The sequence below is a fragment of the Microtus pennsylvanicus genome, chromosome 10, assembly GCF_037038515.1.
Source record: "Microtus pennsylvanicus isolate mMicPen1 chromosome 10, mMicPen1.hap1, whole genome shotgun sequence".
Classification (NCBI taxonomy): domain Eukaryota; kingdom Metazoa; phylum Chordata; class Mammalia; order Rodentia; family Cricetidae; genus Microtus; species Microtus pennsylvanicus.
The window spans coordinates 84,223,633-84,250,365 of record NC_134588.1 but is presented as its reverse complement, the minus strand read 5'-3'; the positions used below and the strand labels follow the sequence as shown (position 1 = coordinate 84,250,365).

The following is a 26,733-nucleotide window of genomic DNA, read 5'->3' as shown; positions in this document are numbered from 1 at the left end:
GATTGTTGGGTTGTCCTCTAACTTCATGTTTTAACACTTTGAGGACACAACACAAACTGTTTTATAAGGTGTTTCCACCATATGTCCAGTTAAACTTTAAACTATCCAGTTTTAAGTTTTTATTTTCAAGTGTGTTGAATATTAACTGAAATGAGTGGTTTCAGTTGCTATGGGAAACTGCTCTTGAAGTAGTTTGCAAAGTTGACAGCACTTTTTAAAAAGTGAGCTTGAAATTCTTACTGCTAACCCTTTGCTTTTTCTTTTCTTTCCAGTTTTATCTTCAAGACACTAAGAGTAGTAATGGTACTTTTATAAATAGCCAGAGATTGAGTCGAGGCTCGGAGGAAAGTCCACCATGTGAAATTCTTTCTGGTGACATTATCCAGTTTGGGGTAGATGTGACAGAGAATACCCGCAAAGGTATGAGTATGGATCAGTTTTCCTTGTTATTTCTTTTTATAAGTTTTAAAATCTTTATTAGTGATATAAAAGATTACAGGCTTGTAAAATCTATTTAAGTATGATATATGAAACAAAAATTTTAAGTTACCCTCTTCTATTTGCTTTTCTAAAGTTATAAATTATAAAATGTTAATTAGTAGTGAATATTCTTCTTTATTCTATAAAAACATAGGGAACTATTGTGTTAGGAAGCACTTGGTTATAGTGACTTTACATCCTAGCTAAGATGGATTTATTTATTTGTTTGTTTATTGGGGTTGTTTTTGGAGACAGGGTTTCTCTGTAGTTTTGGAGCTTGCCCTGGAACTAGCTCTTGTACCCAGGCTGGCCTCAAACTCACAGAGATCCGCCTGCCTCTGCCTCCCGAGGGCTGGTGGCTTAGTGTGTGCCACCACCGCCCACCGCTAAGATGAATTTAAAACATGGGGATGGTGTTTATCATCATCAATAGCAAGATTTACTGAGACTTAGTGAGCAGTCTGGACACAGTTTGTTAGTTGACTTAATGATATAATGGAACTCGGTCATAAAAGCAGAAGGAAAATTAGCTAGAGGAGTATAGCATGGGCAAATTTAATCTGAGTCAGCAACTGACTTCTGCTCATACACATATGTATAGTTAAACTCATTATTTTGTATTGCAACTAAAAACACTATAAAAATAATGTAATGAATGTCAAATGTTTTATTTAAATATAAATAATTGTGACTTTAAGGTTTTACTATCCTTTTTTCTGCTCTTTTAACCTATTGTTTTCTCAATGCTTTTGCTTCCTCATGGTCAGAGGGTTATAATTGCAAACCTAGGTATCATTTTCCTCATACCAGTATTCCATGCAAAAAGATAATGTGGTGATAAAATGCCCTCTTATCTCCCTTTTCGTGTGGAAAAGTCAATCTTACAGAATGAGCTCCAAGCTAAGATTTCCTTATGAGTCACTGGCCTCATGATTAAATCACACACTGCAGTTACCAGGGAAGCCCAATGACTGACAAAAAAAGAGAGCAAGGAGAGCCATGGTTGATATCGACCAATGATGATTTGAGTTGAGTATGCATTGTTATCCCTTACGAATCAGAGTTCTGTCAGCAAGAAAGAGGAAAGCCATGGAGGCAGGCGGTAGTACTGATTGCAAATACAAGGTTTCCTGTGCTACACTCTCTGAAATGGCAAGTCTCCAGATAAATAATGTCAACTGCTCTCTACAATCATTTTATTTTACAATTCCGAAGTTGCTTGGCTCTGACTCGTTCATTTGTTTACTCTCTGATTATGAACTCTAACGATTGACTCATAAAATTAAACCGCTTCTGGTACAAACCCAGAGAGGGCAGTTGTACTTTATTAGTTTAATTCAGACAGTGGGACAGTAGATTAGCAAGTTACTCCTTCTGTTTTTCTGTGCATGGTCTGATCTGATGATGTCTTAAATCATTAGACTCTGATATTTTCGTGGTACGATGCACTTGGCAGTGTGCTGACTCTCATTTTTGTGTGTAGCTCTCTGCGTAAATCTGCACTACCATTAAAATGGTAGTCTGTTTTTGTTAGATTTTGTTTTATTTCTCTGTAAGTTGTGTTGGTACTTGAATTTGGGTAGGGCCAACCTTGTAGGAATTTCCATTTACAGTTGTAAAGATTGAATCTTGATGTAAAGTGCTGACTTCTCCTTAGGAGAGAACTCTTGGTGTGATGGCAATGAGAAGAGACTCTCTCTGCTGCTCATACTTAGGCTCAAGTGGGTGGAGCCCCACATGTAAATAAATCACAGAGAAGAGACTTCGACTACATTGTATTTCCTTCGAGGAATTTCTACTTATTGATTTAGGGTTCTCAAATAGAATTTTTAGGCATTAATTGATAGAAGAATGTAGTTATCGGTTCTAGGAAATGACTTAAGTTAAGCTATGCCTAGCAGAGCCTTCAATATGCTGAAGTATATGCAGTTTTGCAGGGGTTAATTACAGAGTGCAGCTTGCAGCCCTTTCTAGATTCCTTTATACTCTTCCCCATCTATTTCTGAAGAAGATTTAGGATAATTATCAGTACATTATTTCTGCAATATCAGGTTTCTGCAGATTTCTTTGGCTATTTCTCTTTTGGCATTTATTGTTTTCACAAAGTTTATTTAATCCTAACAGGTATGTTAGGAAACATGTATAGATTTTTTAAGTGTTAAACAGTAGTGTGCGTTTAGATATACAGCACTATTGGGCAGCTCTGGGAGAAGAAGTCCCAGGACTTTCAAACTGTTAGAAAGGAGAGGCCACTTGTACTGAGAGACAAGTTCTTTAGTCAGACAACATTTCCTGGGGCCTAGCATTCAGAAGGCCTTGGATTATATATTCTCCTTTTAAAAATTACATATATGTGTCTGTTTGCCACCTATGTGTGCAGGTGCCTGTGGAAGCCAGAAGATGTAGGACCCTTAGAACTGGAGTTATAGGTGGTTGTGAGCTGCCCTATGAACATGGGTGCTGGGACTAGAGCCCAGGTTCTCGGAAGAGCAGTAAGTGCTCTGATTGCTGAGCCATCTCTCCTGTCCCCATTCTTTACTACTTCTTTCTCTTCTTCCTCTTTTCTTCAGACAGGATCTCTTGTAGTTCTGGCTGGCCTGGAACTTCCTATGTAAATCAGGCTAATCTTGACCTTTTAAGAGACCTACCTGCCTCTGCCTCTTGAGTGCATTTACTTCTTGTCCCCAGCTGTCCTCCTTATTTGTGCTTTCTTTTCTATTCCTAACATTTTTTTGGCCTTTTCTTCTATTTCCCTCTTTCTAATCTTGTTTTGTTTGTTCGTGTGTGTGTGTGTGTGTATCCTTCCGTATCCATGCTTACTACAAATTTCCATGTTGGTTTTATTTGTTGCAGTACCTATGAGTCTTTCTTGTTTGTTTCACTGTTGAGATCTTCTTAAGGGCAAGGACCTAGTCATAATCATCGTTTTCACCATTATTCTCAGCAATACTGCTTTGTAGCCAGCAATTTCTCAGTGAATATTTATTGAGCAAGTAGGTATATCCAGAGAATCAACACATCTCACGGCCAACAAAAAGAATAAGCCAGTAGTAATACCACTCATGGTGCGCTAAGAGAAATGAGAAATGACTTTTCCAACTAGGTAGAAATAAGACTTGTTAGAGAAACAGCAGTTGCTGAGTCCAGGTCAGTGAATACACACATTGAGCCTGGAAGATTCTTGTCATATTAGTAAAGTTATTTAATATTGCTGGCCTCTTATTAAAAGAACTTCTAGGGCTGGAGAGATGGCTCAGTGGTTAAGAGCACTGACTGCTCTTCCAGAGGACCTGGGTTCAATTCCCAGCACCCACATGGCAGCTCACAGCTGTATGTAACTCCAGTTCCAGAGAATCTGACATCGTTATACCAATGTACGTGAAATAAAGTTAAATAAAGTTTAAAAAAAAAGAACTTCTAGGCAATAATATGAGTGAGTTTTTACTGTGAAAGACAGGCATTTTAACATCAAATTATAACAGCCTTGTATTGAAGTATGTTAAATATGTTCAAGTTGATGAGCTTTCATCAAAACTAAAAGTGAAAATTGTTTTTTATTACTTTTTAAGAACTTAGAAGAAACTTATTTATCATTCTGAAAATAGGTAAATAATGAGAAAGAATAAGAGCTCTCATATTTCCTGTCCTGTAGAAGTCTAGCTTGGTTGGCAGGGGAGTGGTTTATTTGTGGAACACTTGTGAGTATGTATACAGTCCTAATTTAATCTCCAGTACTTGGGAAAAACCACAACCACCACAACAAACCTCAGTTATACCCAAGGTTAAAGAAGAAAGTAGTTGAAGAGGCTGAAGAGGTGGTTTAGTGGTTAAGAGCATGTACTGCTCTTAAAGAAAACCAGAGCTTAGTTCCCAGTGCCCACATCAGGTACTCAGTCACAGGTGAGATTTCAGCACCATGATAACGGATACCTTCTTCTGGGCTCCTCGGCACCTGCACTCATGGGTACATACCCACACAGAGATAAGCCTGTGTACTTAAAACATACAGCCTTGTAGGAAAGGAGTGGAAGGTTGAAAGCTTTTTGATGATTAAACTACAGTTCTCAAGAGAAAGCAGAATGGTAGAATGTTGATTTAATTTTTAGAAGAAAAGCACTCTTGATTCACCTGTCTTTCTCTGCTTTTCTAACTCTTAAAGCCTCAGGATTAGAAACCTTATAAAGTAAAAAACTTAAAGAAGGTTTTTTAACAATTATTTTATCTTAAATGGTAAAAAAAAATCAATTAATGAAAATCATTTCACAGTCTAGAAAAATTAATATCTGAACCAGGTCTTGTGTTTTTAATGATTCTATTGTTGTCCTTCCTGCTGCCGCCAGTCTTCTTGAGATCCTTCAGGTTCCTGCTAAGTAGAGACTAGCACAGGATTAGCAGCAGAGCCAGATATGATCCCCAATGTTTCTTTTTCCTGTTCCAGGGCCTCCAAAAGCTTTTAAACCCATCAACCTGAACATGGGTCTCCTAAGGTGCATTTGTGTAAAGAGGCAAAAAGAGGCCGAATACATACCACAAAATAAATAGATCTCAAAACCAAAATAACTGGCCTGTGTCAGTGACAGAGGAAGGAGACCCAGTGGCTGTCAGTGCTTGTGTTACTGTAATCTTTAGTAGCCTGTGTCTGAGGAGGCATTGTAAATAGTTCCTCCAAACATCCTTTCTTGCTTCTATTTGGTCACATCTCTTCTTCATATTAACACCAATGAATTTTGTATGTGGTTTAGAATATCTGTGTCTATTTAATGTGGCAGTGTTCTGATGCTCCCTTTTCTTTCTGGACAAACTACCTAAATTACATGCTTTACTATTTAGTCCTTGAGTTTGAAATATAGTAATAATTTATTTTTGAGAGCAAAATATATTTAAAATATTTATAGACTTCTTTAGGACATTATTGTCCTATGTATTGCCTTCCTGATATCAGATTCTCTGTGTTTTTGAAAGAGGGCGAAGGGGTGAGGCTGGCAGTCAGATAAGCCTGGAAAATGTATCTTCATGCTGTACAAATACCAGTTAAGTTTTTATTTCTGCCCCGGGAATTGAATGTAGGGCTTTGCAAATATACATATATGCAAGGCAATTGCACTACCACTAAGCAATATTTTCAGCTTTTTTTGTCTCCTCACCCCCAAAGAAAGCTCAGAAGTAATAAACATAAAAAACATTAAGACTTCTTTTAATCCAGTGTTTCACAAACTCATTAAACCCCCATTTTCCTTTTTGGTCTTTAGAGACAGGGTCTCTGTGTATCCCTGGCTGTCCTGGAACATTCTCTGTAGACCAGGCTGGCCTTGAAAGCACAGAAATCTGTCTGCTTCTGCCTCCTGAGTGCTGAGATTAAAGGTGTGCACCATCAATGCCCAGCTTCCAGTTCCTTTTTGGTTAACACTTTTTGACACTGTATTTGGGGAAATTCTACTGTACTTAGTTGATTAATACAAATATTAAAACATGCCTATCACATTGCTTTAAATACTTGCCTGTTGCAAATCCAAAAGATTACTAAGTTTTCTACACACCCGTGTATCTAGTTGACATGAGGTCTTTTCACAGAATGGTTGGTTGTACTTAATCAGACATGCACTTCTCTGCCTAGGCAGTATTAGCCCTTGGTTCACTTCACTGATTTATGTATCAGTCCATTGCTGAACTGTAATCTAGCTGATGGGCAGAATTCCTGGTGCGCTGTATCACTTGTTGGCTCTGGTGCTGCAGTTTCACTTCAGAATTCATCCACTTATTTTTCTTTTTGTTGTAAATTTATGAAAAGTTTTTGGTCAGCATATTTTAATTAGACATAATTATTTCATTATGACATTTCATACATGTATATGAAATATTTTGGTTAAATTTACCCATTATCTTCTTTTGTCTCTTCCCCTGGTAATACTCTTCCTCTTTTATAATAGCTGTGCTACTTATACGACTTCCACCACTTTTTTTTTTTGAGAACTTATTAGTCATACTTACAGGAGTTGAAGTCATAAATGCTTTCAGTGAGACCACCTATTTGAGATGAAATGCCAGGGGCCAAGAAGATCTAGATGCTAACTGTGTAATGGCATCACAGATCACTGGATCAGGCTCTAAACACTGGGGTCCAACTGCTAGACTGGGGAACAGTTGCTTTTATTTGACCCCTTTGTATCAGAAGTTAAGATCAGAAGAAGGAGGGAAGAATCAAAAGACAGGATGTGGTTTTGTGGGAGGGGCACAGTTGGCAGCAATAGTCTAAGGACTAAGTGAAGTGGTTCTGGGAGAAGGAAGTTGGAGAGGATAAGGCATGAGGTAAGAGGGCTTCTATTATGATAAAACACCATGACCAAAGCAAATTGCTTAGGAAAGGATTATTCCAGCTGACAACATGATTTCATGCAGGGAAATCAGGACAGGAACACAAGGCAGGAAACTGGAGGCAGGAACTGATGTAGAGGCCATGAGGAATTCTGCTTATCTTAAGAAAAAATACCGAGGAGATAAAGATGTCACAGATAGGATGTGTAAAACAGTACACATGTTTTGTGAACAGTAAGATGTTTGGAGATTGCATGTAACCTGCGTGTGTGTAAGAGACTGGTGGCAACAGCTTAGATGATGTGGCTAGAAAGGAAGGAAGAAGCCAAATGGCAATGATGGCTATTCCAGGCAGAACTGAGAAGACCGTCCAGTAGATAGTTCTTTATCTGTGTTAGCTCTTATAAAATATAATCAGTTAATAAAAACAAATATTGACCTGTGCTAAATTCCTTAAATTTAATATACGTTTCCAGATGACAGCCACATTACTTTGTATTACCATCTTGATACTATGGTTGTAATTGTTGAACATATTATACCCCTAAAGCAATAATTATTGTTAAAATAGTTTTATTGAAGTATAAATAAATATATGCCAATTTTTCTTGTAAGACTCAGTGAATTTTGACATATATACAGCTACAGTAAACACTATTATTAAATCATTATACAATGTGTTTTATCTGCCAACATCGGCTTTTAGTCAGTTTAATAAACAAATTTGTTGAGCCATCGATGATGCAGTATTCTAAGAACAGAGAAATCAAAACTATCAATCTTTAGGAAGCATTTTATTTTTCAGTGAAAGACAATGATCTGTATAGTTGTTGTATGTGGGAGATTGTCTCTCAAAACCATCAATAGAAAGAGGAGTGAGAAGAATCTTATGCATTGAGATTGTTGTGGTTTTATCCAATGGTTTTATCCATATGAAAGCTGTCCTGGAGAGCCTCCCATGTGAGTCCTAGCAACAGTACACTGGAAGAGTCAGAGAGACCCTCAGGATGTGTGTGTGTGGGGGGGTGATGAACATGTTCTAAACTGTATGTAAAGGACATTAAAGTTTTATGAGCTGTGGTTGGGAGACAGATTGGAGACAGGATAATTAAGGATAAGGACTGCTTTTCAAAGGGAGTAGACTAGCTGTGATGTCAGCAAACTGGGACAAAACTCTTATCCCCTTTTTACTGTTACTATTTCTGCATACTGGACAGGTGACTTTTCATTGTCTGTTAAGGAATTGGAAGTTTTTCTAAGGTAGTAGATACTGTCATTAAACTACTAGATCTATTTACTTTCCTATAAATTATAATTTTTAATAATTAAATACAAGTTTAGATATGAGACCCACCAAGTTTCATATTTTTAAACAATTATTTTATTTGTTTTAACCAGTTACCCATGGGTGTATTGTTTCCACAATAAAACTTTTTCTACCAGATGGTATGGAAGCCCGGCTCCGCTCAGAGTGAGTATAATCTAGTGCTGTGAAGTTTGGATTAATTATCTTAGTTGATAATATTTGTAGTGATGATATCCCATTAATACTACAAGATTACTGTGATATATTAGAAAATTAACATAGTACTTTTTGGCATATTATATACTTCAGTTTTGACTACTTTCTATGTTATTTAAAAACCTAGTAAATAATAATGGATCAGAGGTAAAGGTTGTTTTATTTCCAAATTTAACTTTATAGTGTATATTTGAATAGACAATTTTTTGGGTTTTTTGCAATATTTAGAATATTTTAGTTATTGGAGAATGATAACTGTTTCTTTTTGATATATATTGAATGTAGAGCTTTTCAAACTGTGATTGCCTGTTGTGAAGTTAATGTCAGTGTCATATTCATCCAGAACTTGAAGATGTCAATATAGTTAGTAATTTTTTATAGTGGCTAAAAGAATTTTCCACCAAAGTTGTATTTTTATGTTTTATATGAAGCAATATCACGTCCTGTCATGAAGTCTAAAGTTTAAAATGTAAACCTAAGTACATCATGTGCTTTTTACAGATTATCATTGTGAAGTATGGAAGGTCCTAGGCAGTACTTAAATATTAATGCCTTTTGTTTGTTTGTTTTTATTTAGGGAAAGCATTGAATATGCTAAATACTTGGTTTTTTTTTGCTTCAAAGGACCGTCCTGTTATTACAGTTTACTTTTTACTAGTGGTTTATTTACATTGTTTTGATTATGCCAAAATACCTAGAGTTTAAGGAAAGGCTGAATAGCAAATAGGAAAGAGAGAAAGAAAAAGCAGAAAGAGCGGGTTCCCTTACTGTAATAGTCTCTAGTGTCAGTCATTAGAATTACATGTTTTATGCTTTTCTTATACCATAGTTTTTCTCCCTCTTGAGTTTTATGGCTAGGCGATGCAAAGCAGAGATTGTAAAACAGTTGAAATTAAAATACCATTTATTTTAATTACAGTTTATTATTAAAATGTAATTTTCTTTTATTAAAATTACAGTAAAATTCAAGAACTTCAACATAACAAAGTCTTTTGGGTCAAAAATTGAGCTTTCAGTGATAGAATAAGTAAGCAATCCACCAGTGACATACAGCTTCTTAGGGACTAGTGACTTCAGGCGATAGGCTATTTTTGAGAGAGTTAAAAGGTTTGAGCAGTTGCTTAAGTCTTGTGTGTTCTTAGGCTGCAGCTAGTAGAATATGTGCGTCTTCTTTGCATATATGTGTATGTGTTCGTGTACATGTGTGCCAGAGGTCAGAGAACAACCTTGGTGTTGGTTCTTGCTTTCCAGCTTGTTTGTGTTTGTCACCTTGTGCCCTAGGCTAGCTGTCCCCCCAGCTCCCAAGGATTCTTCGGTTTCTACTTCCCAATTTGCTGAAGGAGCGTTGGTGTGGGCATGCCCCACCCTTCCTGACTTCGCACGCATTCTGGGTAGTCAAACCTGAGGCCTCATGATTGCCTTACCTGCTGAGCTATCTCCTCGGCCATATGTAAACATCTTGAAGACTTTTCAGTAAATCCCTTCGTTTCCCCAAACCTTTTCACTATTTCTCGTTTTTCTTCTCGGCTCTCTCTCCTTTTTTTAGTGACTGTGTGTGAATGTTTGTTATATGCATGTGTTCATTGCCTGCGTGCAGAGCAGAGGACAGCCCCAGGTGTTAATCCTCAGGAGCCCTGGCCCTTGTTTTTAGGCAGGTTCTCATTGGAATAGAACTGCTAACTTAGCAAGGTGGATCAATGAGCCCCCAGAGTCCTGGCTTCAACTGCCAGGTGCTGACTTCACATGCATGCCAAAGCACCTTACTTTTTACAAGGTTTCTGGGGGTTAAACTCAGGTTCTCAAGCTTGCACAGCAGGGAATTTACTACTAAAGAGTTTCCCTGTTCTTAAAGTGCTATTAAATATTAAATTTTGCTTCAAATTTAGAAGAAAAGTTTAGAACAAACAGTTCTTTAAAGCTGAATATCTGACTAGGCTCGACAGTGGATCGTTAGGGAACGCCTGGCTGCACCTGCTGTGGCTCTTCAGCTCTTTCTTTTCTCATCTGAAACATAAAGATATGTTACTTACCGATCATGAGTTTATGTGGCTTAAATGTAGTTGTGTATTTAAAGAACTTAGCATAGTACCTATGAGATAATGCATCCAATTGCTGCTGTTATTGTAACCTAATTTTAATTAGCAGTTGAAATGACTGAATACGTCAAGAATGCCAAGTCCACTGTGTAAATAGTGTATACGGTTTTTAAGATCTTCAATATTTAGTTCTGATTGTTCCTTAGTTTCTGTTCTATTTTTATAATTTCCTAACAACAAAAATAGAAATTGCCTATAACTTTTCAATTCTAACACTAAATAGCAGTTTTTATTCCTTGTTATATTTTTTATATGCACAAGTTTTTCAACAATTCAGACAAAGACACCTATATCCAATATAGGTTCTGTAAACAAATATATTTGCAGAATGTGTTATTTGGCTTTTTAGCCATTTGTTTGCTAGCAAGATTTCATAAGGACAGAAGAATTTCTTCTTGGGCCACTAAGAAAACCAGATTTTAAAAGTTCTATGTGTTTTAAGGGTTTTTGAGTCAATGTCCTTATGTGTACATATTGGCAGAAGAAAAGGGTATATACAAAAATGGTTACTTCTGGGTGCTAGGGTTGAGTCATTTTTGTTTATTTTTTGTTACACATTTTTCATTCTCAGTATATATTGCCTTCACAATCAAGAAAAATTAACTTACGTTTAAAACATCCATTTTAGTTCTATGGATGGAAAAAGAATAACTTTAAAACGCCTTCAGTAGGCACCAAGTTTGTTAAGGCCTTGAGATAGACTCTGTGGATGCAGGGATGAATTGATCTTAATTCTCAAGACACAGACATGTAATCAAATAAATACTGTAAAGATTTATGCACGCTCACTGAAGTCTGTGCAAGATATTCTGGTGTGCAGAAAATGGCTGTTGGTACTTAACCCTCCACTGTATATGCCATATCAGGTCAGTTTCTCAGCATTTACAAGCTTTAACTAATTGAGTCTGGGAACTTTACCCAGTGGGCCTTCTAGCTGGTTGTCACTAGATTGCTTTTAAGATGTGAAGTATAGGGGACATAGGCTCTACATCCCTCTACCTGCCTTCAGGACACATACAGTATCTCATAGGGCTTTGTAAAACAGGGACTCTGCCTTCCTTGGGGCACATTTCCCATGGGTGTAGAAGGTTGTAATTGATTGGATACTATTCAAGGCATCGTTTTAAGCTACTTGTCTATATCTTTTAATACTTAAAAGAATGCTGTAGGGCCCACACTATAGGTGCCATTGCTAAATAACAGAGTATGGGCAAGGAATATGAGGCCTTTCCTGATTACTTTGCCTTTTCGCTGGTAAGCAGAGGCAGTTTGGTCTAGTTGGTGTATTTTCTGAGCCTCTGTGCTTAACTGCTGCTGCTTTTCTGTTGAGAGTTCTTTATCAGGCCCCAAAGGAAATTAGTGTCAGCTGTTGTTGTGTTTGTCATATTCTGTTCAGTTTCACACACACATGTAAACTGGGGTCCCATCCCAAGACGGCTAGGTGAAGAGTAGCTGCCCCTGTGTGCACAACTGGAGTTGTTCTTCCCTAGGACACCGGTCCAGACTATAACTAAAGATTGCTACACAGGGTACTTATTTATTATTTGATAACTTATATGTTACAAATAAGATGCATGATTTAAAAGGTACTTTAATGTGTTGAAATGGTAAAAAAAATGAGGGAGTTATCACAGCACTCAGTAAATAGTGGATCCTCAAAAGATGTTTAATACCTTTTGAAATTGAAATTCTCTTTAAGAAAAATAATGAGTAAAAAGTAGGTCTATGCATGTATTTTTTAAATAATGTCATGTGTTTATGAAGGGGTGATTCACATTCTTTTAATTATGTGAGAGCAAGTGCATGAATGTTATGTCAAGATATTTTGGTGCTCTGGTACCATTTCCTCTGCTTTCAGGAAATGAGATAAATTCTAAATTTTACTTTCCAGTGTCATCCATGCTCCATTACCAAGTCCTGTTGACAAAGTGAGTAGTAAAAGATTGTTTTCCAGACTTTGACATTTTATTTCACTGAAGTGTTTTTATTTAATGTTTTACCTTAAAAACTTCTGTTTTATAATAAAGTAAATATGACTATGTAGTTAATATAACCTTCACTGTGTGGAGAATTTGGAATGCATGGTTTCTTTGGAGAAAGCTTTTGTGGCCCAAGTAAACCACTGACCGACAGAGTAGAATGACTGTTCCTAGTTGTGCCAGAGGTAAGTAATGTTAGCTGCTATCTTTTATTCTGAAGTTAACTTTTGTTTAGGAATTTCCCAGATATTTCTTTTTTTTAATTACTGATTTTTATTGAGCTCTACATATTTCTCTGCTCTCCTCCCTGCCTCTCCCCTCCCCTCTTCAACCCTCCCTCCAAAGTTCCCCATGCTCCCAATTTACTCAGGAGATCTTGTCTTTTTCTACTTTCCATGTAGATTAGATCTATGTATGTCTCTCTTAGGGTCCTCATTGTTGTCTAAGTTCTCTGGAATTGTGGTTTGTAGGCTGGCTTTCTTTGCTTTATGTTTAAAAACCACTTATGAGTGAGTACATGTGATAATTGTCTTTCTGGGCCTGGGTTACCTCACTCAAAATGATATTTTCTAGTTCCATCCATTTGCCTGCAAAATTCAAGTTGTCATTATTTTTTTCTGCTGTGTAGTACTTTATTGTGTAAATGTACCACATTTTCCTTATCCATTCTTCGGTCAAGGGGCATTTATGTTGTTTTCAGGTTCTGACTATGACAAACAAAGCTGCTATGAACATAGTTGAGCACATGTCCTTGTGGCACGATTGAGCATCCTTTGGATATATACCCAAAAGTGGTATTACTGGGTCTTGAGGAAGGTTGTTTGCTAATTTTCTGAGAAATCGTCACACTGACATCCAAAAGGGTTGTACCAGCTTGCATTCCCACCAGCAATGCAGGAGTGTTCCCTTTTCCCCACAACCTCTCCAGCATAAGTTGTCATCAATGCTTTTGATCTTGACCATTCTTACAAGTGTAAGATGGAATCTCAGAGTTGTTTTGATTTGCATTTCTCTGATGACTAAGGATGTTGAACATTTCCTTAAGTGTCTTTCAGCCATTTTAGATTCCTGTTGAGAGTTCTCTATTTAGGTCTGTACTCCATTTTTTTAAATTGGATTATGTGTTCTTTTGGTGACCAATTTCTTACTTTCTTTGTATATTTTGGAAATCAGACCTCTGTCTGATGTGGGGTTAGTGAAGATCTTTTCCCATTCTGTAGGCTGTTGTTTTGTCTTGTTGACTGTGTCCTTTGCTTTACAGAAGGTTTTCAGTTTCAGGAGGTCCAATTTATTAATTGTTTCTCTCAGTGTCTGTGCTGCTGGGGTTATATTTAGGAAGTGGTCTCCTGTGCCAGTGCGTCCAAGTGTATTTCCCACTTTTTCTTCTATAAGGTTCAGTATGGCTGGCTTTATGTTGAGGTCTTTGGTCCATTTGCACTTGAGTTTTGTACATAGTGATAGATATGGATCTATTTTTATTCTTCTACATATTGATATCCAGTTATGCCAGCACCACTTGTTAAATATGCTTTCTTTTTTCCATTTGATATTTTTTGTTTCTTTGTCAAAAATCAGATGTTTGAAGATGTGTGGATTGATATCTGGGTCTTCTACTCAGTTCCATTGGTCCTCCTGTCTGTTCTTATGTCAGTTCCAGCCTGTTTTCAGTACTGTAGCTCTGTAGTAGAGTTTGAAGTCAGGGATTGTGATGACTCCAGAAGTTCTTTTATTGTACAGGATTGTTTTGGCTATCCTGGGTTTTTTGCTTTTCCATATGAAGTTGAATACCATTCTTTAGAGGTCTGTGAAGAATTTTGCTGGGATTTTGATGGGCATTGCGTTGAATCTGTAGATTGCTTTTGGTAAGATTGCCTCCCAAATATTTCTATCCAAGAAGTTCACTCAGTTTTTACCCATACATTAAAGCAGCTCTGAAATAAGAACTTGTAGAAATTATTCTTTTAATGCCATTGAACATCAGTTTTGACACCACACAATTAGAAATTGCAGTAGTTGATTGCTAGAGTATTTTCTTTTGTTTAGGAATAATGATGCATTGAAATTAGAGGTGCCATTGCTAAAAATCAGAGTGTAATCAAAGAACAAAACCAAACCTTTTTTTTACTATTTGACATGATTGTGAATATTGGAAATTTGTTCTGCTTTGGGTTTGTTGTTGTTGGTTTTTGTTTGTTTTTTGTCTTTTTTATTTTATTTTTTAAAAAGAAAACAAACTATCTTTTTTTCATTTTACATACCAATCCTAGTTCCCACTTCCTCCTATCCCCTCCACCTTCCCCCCCACTCCATTCCCCATACACTCCTCAGAAAGAGTAAAGCACATTGCTTTGAGGAAGGACCATGACCCTCGCTATTATATTTAGGCTGAGCAAGATATCCATCCAAAGAGAATGGGCTCCCCAAAAGCCAGTACATGCAGTAGGGATAAATCCTAGTCCCACTGCCATTGGCCCTGCCCAAGCCATACAACTGTCACCCACATTCAGAGGGCCTGGTTTGGTCCTATGTTGTTTCCTTCCCTTTCCAGCTAGAGTTGATGAGCTCCCATTAGCTTAGGTAAACTGTTTCAGTGGGTGTTCCCGTCATCCTCTTGACCTATTTGCTCATATTTTCACTTCTCCCACTCTTCGACTGGACTTTGGAAGCTCAGCCCAGTGCTCCGCTGTAGGTCTTTGCCTCTGTTTTCATCAGTTGCTGGATGAAGGTTCTATGGTGACATTTAAGATAGTCATCAATCTGACTACAGGGCAAGGCCAATTCAGGCACCCTCTCCTCTACTGCTTAGGGTCTCAGCTGGGTTTCACATAGCCCTGAGTGGCGAGGAGTTCACTGTGTAGCCAAAGATGTTGTTTGTTCACTTCTTGATCTTCCTGCTTTCACCTTTTAAGTTCTAGGATCACAACTATCCTACCACAGGTATCCTTACTACCACAGCTATCCTACCACAGCTCTCCTTCCTACCACAGCTCTCCTTCCTACCACAGCTCTCCTTCCTACCACAGCTCTCCTTCCTACCACAGCTCTCCTTCCTTCCACAGCTCTCCTTCCTACCACAGCTCTCCTTCCTACCACAGCTATCCTTCCTACCACAGCTATCCTTCCTACCACAGCTCTCCTTCCTACCACAGCTCTCCTTCCTACCACAGCTCTCCTTCCTTCCACAGCTATCCTACCACAGCTATCCTTCCTACCACAGCTCTCCTTCCTACCACAGCTATCCTTCCTACCACAGCTCTCCTTCCTACCACAGCTATCCTTCCTACCACAGCTCTCCTTCCTTCCACAGCTATCCTACCACAGCTATCCTTCCTTCCACAGCTATCCTTCCTTCCACAGCTATCCTTCCTTCCACAGCTCTCCTTCCTACCACAGCTCTCCTTCCTACCACAGCTCTCCTTCCTACCACAGCTCTCCTTCCTACCACAGCTCTCCTTCCTACCACAGCTCTCCTTCCTACCACAGCTCTCCTTCCTTCCACAGCTATCCTACCACAGCTATCCTTCCTTCCACAGCTCTCCTTCCTACCACAGCTCTCCTTCCTACCACAGCTCTCCTTCCTTCCACAGCTATCCTACCACAGCTATCCTTCCTACCACAGCTCTCCTTCCTACCACAGCTCTCCTTCCTACCACAGCTATCCTACCACAGCTATCCTTCCTACCACAGCTCTCCTTCCTACCACAGCTATCCTTCCTACCACAGCTCTCCTTCCTACCACAGCTATCCTTCCTACCACAGCTCTCCTTCCTTCCACAGCTCTCCTTCCTACCACAGCTATCCTTCCTACCACAGCTCTCCTTCCTACCACAGCTATCCTTCCTACCACAGCTCTCCTTCCTACCACAGCTCTCCTTCCTACCACAGCTATCCTTCCTACCACAGCTCTCCTTCCTTCCACAGCTATCCTACCACAGCTATCCTTCCTTCCACAGCTCTCCTTCCTTCCACAGCTATCCTTCCTTCCACAGCTCTCCTTCCTACCACAGCTATCCTTCCTTCCACAGCTCTCCTTCCTACCACAGCTCTCCTTCCTACCACAGCTCTCCTTCCTTCCACAGCTATCCTTCCTTCCACAGCTCTCCTTCCTACCACAGCTCTCCTTCTTACCACAGCTCTCCTTCCTTCCACAGCTATCCTACCACAGCTCTCCTTCCTACCACAGCTCTCCTTCCTACCACAGCTATCCTTCCTACCACAGCTCTCCTTCCTACCACAGCTCTCCTTCCTACCACAGCTATCCTTCCTTCCACAGCTATCCTACCACAGCTCTCCTTCCTTCCACAGCTATCCTACCACAGCTATCCTTCCTTCCACAGCTATCCTACCACAGCTATCCTTCCTACCACAGCTCTCCTTCCTACCACAGCTATCCTTCCTACCACAGCTATCCTTCCTACCACAGCTATCCGACCACGGCTCTCCTACCACGGCTATCTTCCCATACCCGCTGGCTTGTGTGTGTGTGTGTGTGTGTGTGTCTGTGTGTGTCTGTGTGTGTGTGTGTGTGATCACTAAAATGTGAGGACAAACAATTTACATTTTTCTTTAATTTGAGGAACAATGATTACCTACTTTAAATTGAAGTTGTTTCTTAGGTTATTGTTATAGAAATAATGGTAATTTATCACCAACTTCTGATGCTAAGAACTGTTTTTAAAATAAATAATGATTTTGTTGATTTAGATCTTCATAAGAAAAATGCCATTTTTTAGTCTGAATATTAGAAAACATACTTTCTGAGTTTAGTGAGCAGTGATCCATAACATTATTAATAAATCAGCAGAGTGTGGTAGTGTATACTTATATTTCTAGTGCTTGGGGGCTGGGATAAGAGGATTGCTGAGTTCAAAACCGACCTGGGGTACGTAGTACCAGGCCAGGAAGGGCTTTGTAGCAAGACCCCATTTTAAACAACGAAAAAGGATAAGTATGCACACTTAAAGAACTTATTAGTGTTCATGAAATGGGTAAATATTACAGCAACTTATTGTATTCTTTGTTTTCTTTTTTAGTGACATGGTTCTGTATTCACTAGTCTTGAAAAGCCCCTAATTGAAGCAAATTCTGATACTTTGGGGTTCTGAGTTGTTAGGCTGACTTGTAGTTTTTGAACATGGTTATTTCTTCTTTTTCTCAAAATTTACATATATTAATAATTTTTTATTAACTCTGGCTATTGAACAAAATGTTAGAGTCTTTTTTGCTTACTTAAATTTTTGTGGGTTTTTTTGGTAAGTAGAGTGTAAGATTTCCTGCTATCCTCTATCCTGACACATACTTCCAAGTGAATTTTGAAGATTGTCATTTCTAAATGAATTGTGACATGTTGATATATTAATGAAGTAATCAGTGATGTATTTTAAGGAAAAAGATGACTGCATTGATTAGGAGTTATTTCTGTGTTATGAAAAGGCTCAGTACCTCTGTGCTGTAAGTTTGTGATTTGACCTTAAAAGTTTCACTGTAATTCTTGCTTAATCATCTTGTTTATAAGTCTGATATGATCAGTGTAATGCCATTTATACATTCTAGATAAACAACAGAAATATTTTAAGAAATAATTTACACAATAATTGTGAACTAAGACTAGATCCATTAAACCTTTTATCTGCATATTTAGGAAAATAGACATTTCTTGAAATTGGTTTGTTTTCAATTTTTAAAGTGCATTTTCATTTTGTGTGTATGTTCACCATGCATGTGGAAATAAGAGGGTAACTTTCAGGAGTCTCTCCTTTTACCATGTGGGTATTGGGGATTGTTCCATTTAGTGTTACTATTGCTTCCATAAAATACCATGACCAAAAGTAACTCAAGGAGGGAAGGGTTTATTTGGTATACACTTCCACATCACTGTTCATCACTGAAGGAGGAGCTGATGCAGAGGAGTACTGCTTATTGGCTTGCTCCCCATGACCTACCTGCTCAGCCTGCTGTCTTATGGAACCCAGGACCACCAGCCTAGGGATGTCACCACTCATTATGGGCTGGGCTCTCTCCTACTGATTACTAATTGAAAAAATGCTCTACAGGTTTGCCTACAGCTTATCTTATGGAGGCATTTTCTTAATTGAGGTTCCCTTTCTCATATGACTTAACCTGTGTTAACATAAAACTATCCAGCATGGGATCAAACTGAAGTTGTCAGGCTAGATAGGAGGGACCTTTACTTGCTGAGCCATCATGTTGGCTCTTAATAGCTTTTTTAATGTAATGCTTTCTTTGATTATTTATATTATATTATTTTATTTCTAGGTTGCTGCTAACACCCCAAGTATGTACTCTCAGGAACTATTCCAACTTTCTCAGTATCTACAGGTAAAAGTCAATCTTGAGAATTCTTAGTCTTTAAAAGTAACTTAGATTTTATTTTGTCAGATTGTAAATACAGAATAAAAATATTGGCTGGAAACAAGCACACAGGAAATACCTTTTAAAGGAAGAGTGGAGGCTTAAAAACAGATCTCAAGAAGAAAAAGGAGTCTGGATTATTGAGTTTAGAAAAGATAAGCTTATGTGCAAGAGAAATTTTTCTTCCAGTGTAAGGAGATTCCAAAGTCCTTCTTTATTCATAGGTGGTTTTAAATAGAATTAAGCTTGTTATATTCCATATTCCGTTCAACTACTTTACCTGTATTGATATAGCTAGAGGAGCGGGCTGCTTGTCGTTCCGGCTAGTTTACACCCGAAATACACCCAAAAAAATCACACAGAAATTATATTAATTAAATCACTGCCTGGCCCATTATCTAGCCTCTTTTTGGCTAACTCTTACATCTTGATTTAACCCATTTTTGTTAATCTGTATATTACCACGTGGCAGTGGCCTACCAGGGAAGATTTAGCATATCTGATTTTGGCAGTTTCATGGCAGCCCTCTGTCTTTTCTTTTTTTAGCATTTAGTTTTGTCTACTCTGCCCACCTAAGTGTTGCCCTATCAAAAAGCCAAGGCAGTTTCTTTATTTAACCATCGAAAGCAACACATAGACAGAACTTCCTATACTATATTGATTCATTTAATCTATGTAACAGTTTTTACTGCTATGTAAGGAATGTAGATATCTCATTCTTTGTTGTCTGCGGTTTCTGTCCTGCCTGGTTCCCGCAGTTGTTAAATCCCAAAGAAATCACACAGAGGTCTACATTAATCATAAACTGATTGGCCCATTAGCTCAGGCTTCTTACTAACTCTTATAACTTACATTAGCCCATTATTCTTATCTGTGTTAGCCACATGACTCAATACCTTTTCAGCGACGTAGTCACATCTTGCTTCTTCTGTGTCTGGACAGAACTGCAGAGGGAGCTTCCCTCTTCCCAGAATTCTCCTGTTCTCATTGACCCACCTCTACTTCCTGTCTGGTTGTCCCACCTATACTTCTTGCCTGGCTACTGGCCATTCAGCATTTATTTAAAACATAATTGACAGAATATAGACAATTGTCCCACACCACTTCTTGTTTTTCCACATGGAGTAACTAAGGGGCAGGAAGATCTAAGAATTTACAGTGTCATATGCTTTGTGATTTACCCCTAATCTGAGTTTAGTTTGGCAGTTAGACCCCAGAGTCCTCCCTATTTGAACTGTATTTCTGGATCTAGAGCATCTACTTGGAATGGCCTCCTGGAGCTCTTAATCCTTTATTTAAAAAGACATACAACTCTAAAAGCAAAGAGGTGTTTTTTTTTTTCTTCATTTATTTGGGCAGGATTATGGCTCTGGGTCAATAGAGGGATACAATGAGAGAGTATGGTTTAAAGGTAACTTTGGTTCAGAAGTTTAGGGATTGAAGTATTGATCTTGATCTTAGTTTTTCTGTTCAATTCTGTGACCTTTGATGGATAGTTTTATTTGTGGATTTGTCTTTAAAACTGTTGACCAGTGGCCCTGTACTTTTTGGTTTTTTAAGGCCATGTGCATCTGTGGAAAAGTACAGAAATAACCAACACATTAATTAGGTCTCATTTTCCACCAAGCACCATGTACTGCCATATAGAAAACGATTGTACACATACGCATATCCATGAAGTAGTTAAGAACATGGGCTTTTCTAGCCAGAATTGATCAAGCTTAACTAGATTTAAACCCTGGTTTTAACATCTCATCTCCTAAGAAAGTTTATTTGTTTGTTTTTTGAGACATGGTTTCTTTTTGTTGTCCTGGCTGCTCTGAGACTTGATTTGTAGACCAGGCTGAACTCATGGAAATCTTCCTGCCTCTGCCTCCATAGTGCTGGGATTAAAGATGTGCTCTACCACCACCCAGCTTCCTAAGAAGGCCTTTGGACCTCATTTTCCTTCTGTGGGCAGTGTCCACATTATGAAGGATATATGAATTAATATAATTAAAACACTTGGAATAGTGCCCACAATGTAAAATATATGATGTGAATGTCGTTGGTCATTTTCATTCAATGAGATGTATTTGTTTTTGTATGTCTCTCTTGAGAATGTTAAGATTAATTCATATTTCATTTCTAACATGAGAAATAACAGTGTTCATATAAATTAAATAACTGGCCTGGTTCTGTGTAGTGTGGTTGCTGATCATCATGAATGAGACTCTTATACTTCTCATTCTGTCCCATCTTTTCTCTCAGATCTCTGAACATCCATTTATATGTACTAACTCTTTAGAAGGAATTGTCCCACCTCCTCTTTTCCTTCTTGCATAATCTTTACTGAATTGTGAAACTCTAATGTAAACTGTGAAGCCTTAAATAAAAGTTGAAGTAGGTGCATTTCATACCTTAGATCTAAAAGACTATTTTAGGAGAGCTACATTTGTTGGAGTTTGGTTCAGAATTAAGAAACTAATGGAAATTAATTTTTTAAGAGATAGAATGACACCATCTAGTGGAGGTAGTATCTAAAGCTTTGATTGGCTGGTGGCTTTGTTTATAGTAAAACAATTTGTATCTGTTACTTCCTGGATAAAGTTTCAGGAGCTTAAAATAAAGTATGGTAAATAGCCATTTTAATGTGGATTATGAGGTGATGGGTTTTTTTTTGTCAGATTCCTTAGTCTACATTAAAACAACGGACTCTGAGTCTACATTAGTCCCTAGTCGTTGTTTATCAAGGATGTGGAGAGCAATAAATTAATGTTTAAAACTTATGCTATAGTTGAAGCATATACTTCTCCTCAAGGTGGCTCAAAGATAGAATGCTTGTAAGTGTTTTTTGAGTATTACAGGAATGGCAGAAGATGAAGTTGTGCCAAAGCCACAGCTCAGTGATGTGGTCATTCACCATCACAGGTTGGGCAGGGATGCTGTTAGCAGCTATCACTACAGAGTAGTCTTGCTCTTTGTTCTTTGACCCCTTAATTACATCAAGCTAATATTTAGTGAACTCTTACTTTTTGAATATTAATTACCTAATGACATATCAGGGAGAGAATTAGAGTACCTGAAAATGCCATAAGCATTTAAACGTATGTGCATGTATTTACATAACATTTTAGAAAGGAAAGCTAAATGCTGTTACTATTTTAGATGCCATACTGTAGAGTTGTTATCAAGTATCTTTGATGCCTTAGTTTGAAATACATTTGTTCGAAGATACATTTATGTGTATTTATGAAATATAAGCAGAAACATAAACATTTTTTAAGTTTTTCTAATCTGCATTTTGAAACTTACTCTGTTAGTAAATTACTAATAAAAAGAAAACAGAAATGAGTAACTTGTTTTCCATCTGGGGCAAAGTCTATTATATCTGTACTTGCAGTCCCGTAGATGGGATAAAATAATGAACTACATCCAGAGTGCAGTCTGAGAATATATTCAAATTATATCGAGTGTTTTTCTTCAGAAGTATCATGTTGCTGACTGAGTTCTTAGCATTTCTTTTGTGATTTATGGTAGGAGGCCTTACATCGGGAACAGATGTTGGAACAGAAGTTAGCCACACTTCAGCGGCTATTAGCCATCACTCAAGAAGCTTCAGATACCAGTTGGCAGGTACTCCATTTACTTTAGATTCTAGAATCCATTTAAACAGTTTAATAGTTGTTTTAATGTGTTGAATGAATTAAAATTAGATTTTAGGCAAATAAAAGTAATGTTATTCCTTTAACTAAAGAACAAATGTTGAAACAGCATTTTGTAGCAGATTTTGATTGATTTTTCAATTTTCAAAATTTTTCTATTTTTCTAGGCAATAGAATCTGTTATACTTGCCTTTTTTGTTACTGCGGGTTTTGATTTGTATCTGATTTTTTTCCAACAGGCTTTAATAGATGAAGATAGACTCTTATCACGGTTAGAAGTTATGGGAAACCAATTGCAGGCATGCTCCAAAGTATGTATTTAATTTCAGGTATATATGAAAGAACACGGTTCTGTAGTTTCATATTTTCTATCTGAGTGTGTGCTAAGCCCTTTATATAATCCCACAATTGTTTTATATCTTTGTCATTAAAAGAATCCACGCATACCTATAAGTAGGAAGAATTCTGTAATACACGCGTGTGGCCAGTTCTAATTACTTTTCTATTGCAGTTGATATTTATTGAAGAGGTTATTTGCCTTTTGAACTGTGATTCAGTCTATACTGTTATTTTTTTTTTTTTTTTAGTTCTTTCTCTAGGCATAAAAATAATAGATATTTGGTCTGGGTTCGATTTCTTCTTCTTCTTCTTCTTCTTCTTCTTCTTCTTCTTCTTCTTCTTCTTCTTCTTCTTCTTCTTCTTCTTCTTCTTCTTCCTCTTCTTCCTCCTCCTCCTCCTCCTCCTCCTCCTCCTCTTCCTCCTCTTCCTCCTCCTCCTCCTCCTCCTCCTCCTCCTCCTCCTGCTCCTCCTCCTCCTTCTTCTTTTTTTGCCAACAACATTTCATGGATGGTATTGTTCTTTAGTCAAAGAACATAATGACTAAATGGCTTTCTTTTTAGAATTTTGTCATTGGTGATTCTTCACTATGTTCATTATTTTATGAAAGATTTTTAACATAATGATATAATTCTATCATTCCTTCATTTACTTAGTTGGATTACTTCTTCAAAGATAATTATTCCCTCATGAATTATTTTGTTACCCCAAAGTACATTTTATACAGAAAAAATAGAATGAGACCCACCCCTATTATTTACTAGATAAAAAGAATAAATTGATTCTCCTTTTATCCACCAGTGAATGACAATGAAGTACTTTCTCCCTGCTCAGATTTAAGTATATTTGGTGTGTTTCAGTCTATACTAGTATTTAGCTTTGTTGATTATCATATTATCCAGAGTTTTGTATGAGTAAACCTCTTAAGGCTGTCTCTCTGGATAAAGCTGACTTGGATAGCATCCTGTGGCTGCACTAGACAGAATGCTCCATGCTCACCTTACACCTTTCTTGTTTGGACCTGGAGTCTTCCTTTTTCCTCAGGATGCTCTTACTCTTTTATCTTAGCCATTGTTCTAAAATGTTTGGTGCTTTTGATAGCCATGATTTTTGTTCACAAATGGAAATATGATGACAGAACATGAGTAATTAATCTTAATATTTGAGAGAAATTATTGACTTTAACTCTTTCCTATTGGAATTAGTATAATTTCTTGCTGCGGACTGACTCTCTTGGAGATCGAAGACCGAGGGAGAACAGGGGTGAAGGCTTAGGAGAACCCAGGATTCGGCGAATGATAGACAGACACAACTCTAATGAGATTTGAATCTGCTGCAACTTTACTAAAATTCAAACATCACTTTTAAGAGATTACAGAAGGAAGTTGGCAGACATAAAAGTTTCCATAGAAAAATGATTACAGACAATTGATTATTCTCAGCAAGTCTTGTGGTCAGGGCCAGGTGGGCAGAGCTTTTCTTTGAAATTCGTCTCACACCACTAACTAACTGTGCTTTCTCATGGCCCTAAATCATATCTGCCCTCAAGGTAGCCAAGGTAACCCAAACACCATTCTTCAGGGTTCCACCCCCCAGGTTTGCTCCAGTATTGAATGGCTGGCTTCATGTTATCAAGAATATTTTGCCTTTCTTTCCTATTTAAAATGTACCAGGGGTTTCTCATTCTGGCTAGCCTCTCCATAAATGGTAACTCATGCCATTCCATACATTTTCCTTCATAATTTGCCCTTCTTCTACTAAATATCCTATCATGAGCTCTTTCTGTTCTAGGGTATCTGTAAATTCCCCCAGAGAGTGAGCCAGAGTCTCTTAATCATAACATTAATGGCCTGAATCAAGGGAGGGGACTCACGCATCAGTTCCGTTGGAAATGTTTTCTGGTTCCTTGAACAGACTAAGTTTTTGTCAAGAGAAAAATAGAACAGAAGAAAGGATAGCAGAGTCAATGCAAGAAACCATTGCCAGGAACATAGTGAACGAGGTCGTTGAGGCTAATCAGGCACCTCAACTCGAGCAGACTGCCAGGGAACCGCTGGGGGCCAAGCTCCAAGAAGCATGAGCCCCTCATTTTGAAACGGCCACCACCTGAAAGGCATTTTGTCACACAGGCGAGACAACCGTGGGTGTGGCAATTTCTAAGGGCATAATTTACTGATACAACTTTAAAATTCAGATTCAGTTAATAGCAGGCTAACATTTGTTTTGGGGGAGTACCTTAACATATAATTTAGAATGTCATAATGTGCTTATTTCTTTCAAAGCATACGTAGTTTTCAAAGAAAAGTAACTTAGGTGTAATATAATTGTCTTTTGTTGTAGAATCAAACCGAAGATAGTTTACGGAAGGAACTCATAGCACTGCAGGAGGATAAACACAACTATGAGACAACAGCCAAAGAGTCCCTGAGGCGGGTTCTTCAGGAGAAAATCGAAGTGGTCAGAAAACTTTCAGAAGTTGAGGTATTTCATTTTTATTGTTATTGGTTTTAAAGATTTATTTTTAAAATTATGTGTCTATATGTAGTATACGCGTGGGTGTGTTTGTGTGTGTGAGTGAAGTTGTCTGCAGAAGTCCGAGTCTTAGCTCCATTGGACCTATTTTAGGCATATATTATAGGCAGTTTTGAGACATCTGAGATGTATGCTGGGAACTGAACTATGTACCTCTGCCTAGTTTGGACTTTGCTGTTAGAGCAGGCTGGCCCCAAACTCACAGAACTGCACCCACTTTTGTCTCCCTAGTGGTTGAATTGAAGATGTGGAGACCGTGTCTATAAATGTGCTGTTTTTTAGTGCAGGATGGTCTCAAGAACTTTACTACTTTACCCGTCCTCCAGACCAGTGGTTCTGTCATCCCAACACTGCGACCCTTTAATACAGTTCCTCATAAAATTATTTTCATTGCTACTTCATAACTGTAATTTGACTACTATTATGAATCACAATGTAAATAAATTTCTTTGTTTTCCTATGGTCTTAGGTGACCTCTCTCCCAAAGGTCATGACCCAGAAGTTGAGAACCACAGCTCTAGAATAACTTTATATCTTGTGCTTTGCGAGTTTTATGAGGGATATCTTCTAGGTCCTAGGAACAATCAAAATGTGATTTTGGGGACTGAGGGTTTAGCTCAGTGTGCATGTTCTTAGCATGTGTGAGGACCTAGATAGTTTGTATTATGGCCTCATTCTATTGTATGGGCTTTATGTTCATTGTTGCTTGATTAATTGACATACAAGTAAAGTTTCAAGCTATATTGCTATTTTCACATTAGATGAATTGCTATGTGGTATTAAAGTTACTTAAGGATTGTCGGCTTAGAGGTGATATGATAAAGTATACTTTTAGTCTTAGCACTTGGGAATCTGAGGCAGATTATTTCAGGCTAGCCTGGACTCCATAGTGAATTTGAAGTCAGCCTGAGTAACATAGTCTTGTTTCAAAAACAAATAAAAAAGGAGTTAGTGATTTTAAAATATTTTCAAGGCTCAAAGTCATACTGGTTGACCCTTTTAAAGTATAAGTGATAGGTAGCTATTTCTGCCCCATTTCCCAACATTAAAAAAAAATTTTTTTAGTAGTGTTTTAGTACACATGTTCCTGAAATAAACTGAAATTGTTTTGTCTTTTAATTCAGTTTTATACAAGGTTAGTCCAAATTTTGATAGTCCAAGCTATACTTTTTATAAGTTGAATTAATGATAAAATTTAAATAAGTATCCATTTATTCTAAATTAATTGTATGTGAACTTGAATTGCAGAGAAGTCTGAGTAATACTGAAGATGAATGTACCCACTTAAAAGAAATGAATGAACGGACTCAGGAAGAATTAAGAGAGTTAGCCAATAAATATAATGGAGCGGTTAATGAAATTAAAGATTTATCTGATAAATTAAAGGTATGTATATTAGTTGCTTTTCTACTGCTGTGTTAAAACACCATACCCAAGACACCTTATAGAAGGAAAGGTTT

The 26,733-nt window shown here is 37.6% G+C and overlaps 1 protein-coding gene across 17 annotated transcripts in view; it reads left to right on the top strand.

The window, feature by feature from the left end:
• Slmap (sarcolemma associated protein) overlaps positions 1 to 26,733 on the top strand; it is a 132,180-nt gene that overhangs the window by 51,404 nt on the left and 54,043 nt on the right. For all 17 annotated transcript variants that reach the window (XM_075988842.1, XM_075988837.1, XM_075988838.1 and 14 more), the window contains exons 2-9: positions 273 to 420; positions 8,191 to 8,263; positions 12,302 to 12,338; positions 18,666 to 18,728; positions 22,281 to 22,376; positions 22,645 to 22,716; positions 25,082 to 25,222; positions 26,522 to 26,659. In XM_075988842.1, the coding sequence (XP_075844957.1) occupies positions 273 to 420; positions 8,191 to 8,263; positions 12,302 to 12,338; positions 18,666 to 18,728; positions 22,281 to 22,376; positions 22,645 to 22,716; positions 25,082 to 25,222; positions 26,522 to 26,659 (768 nt within the window). The remainder of the gene's footprint in view (positions 1 to 272; positions 421 to 8,190; positions 8,264 to 12,301; positions 12,339 to 18,665; positions 18,729 to 22,280; positions 22,377 to 22,644; positions 22,717 to 25,081; positions 25,223 to 26,521; positions 26,660 to 26,733) is intronic.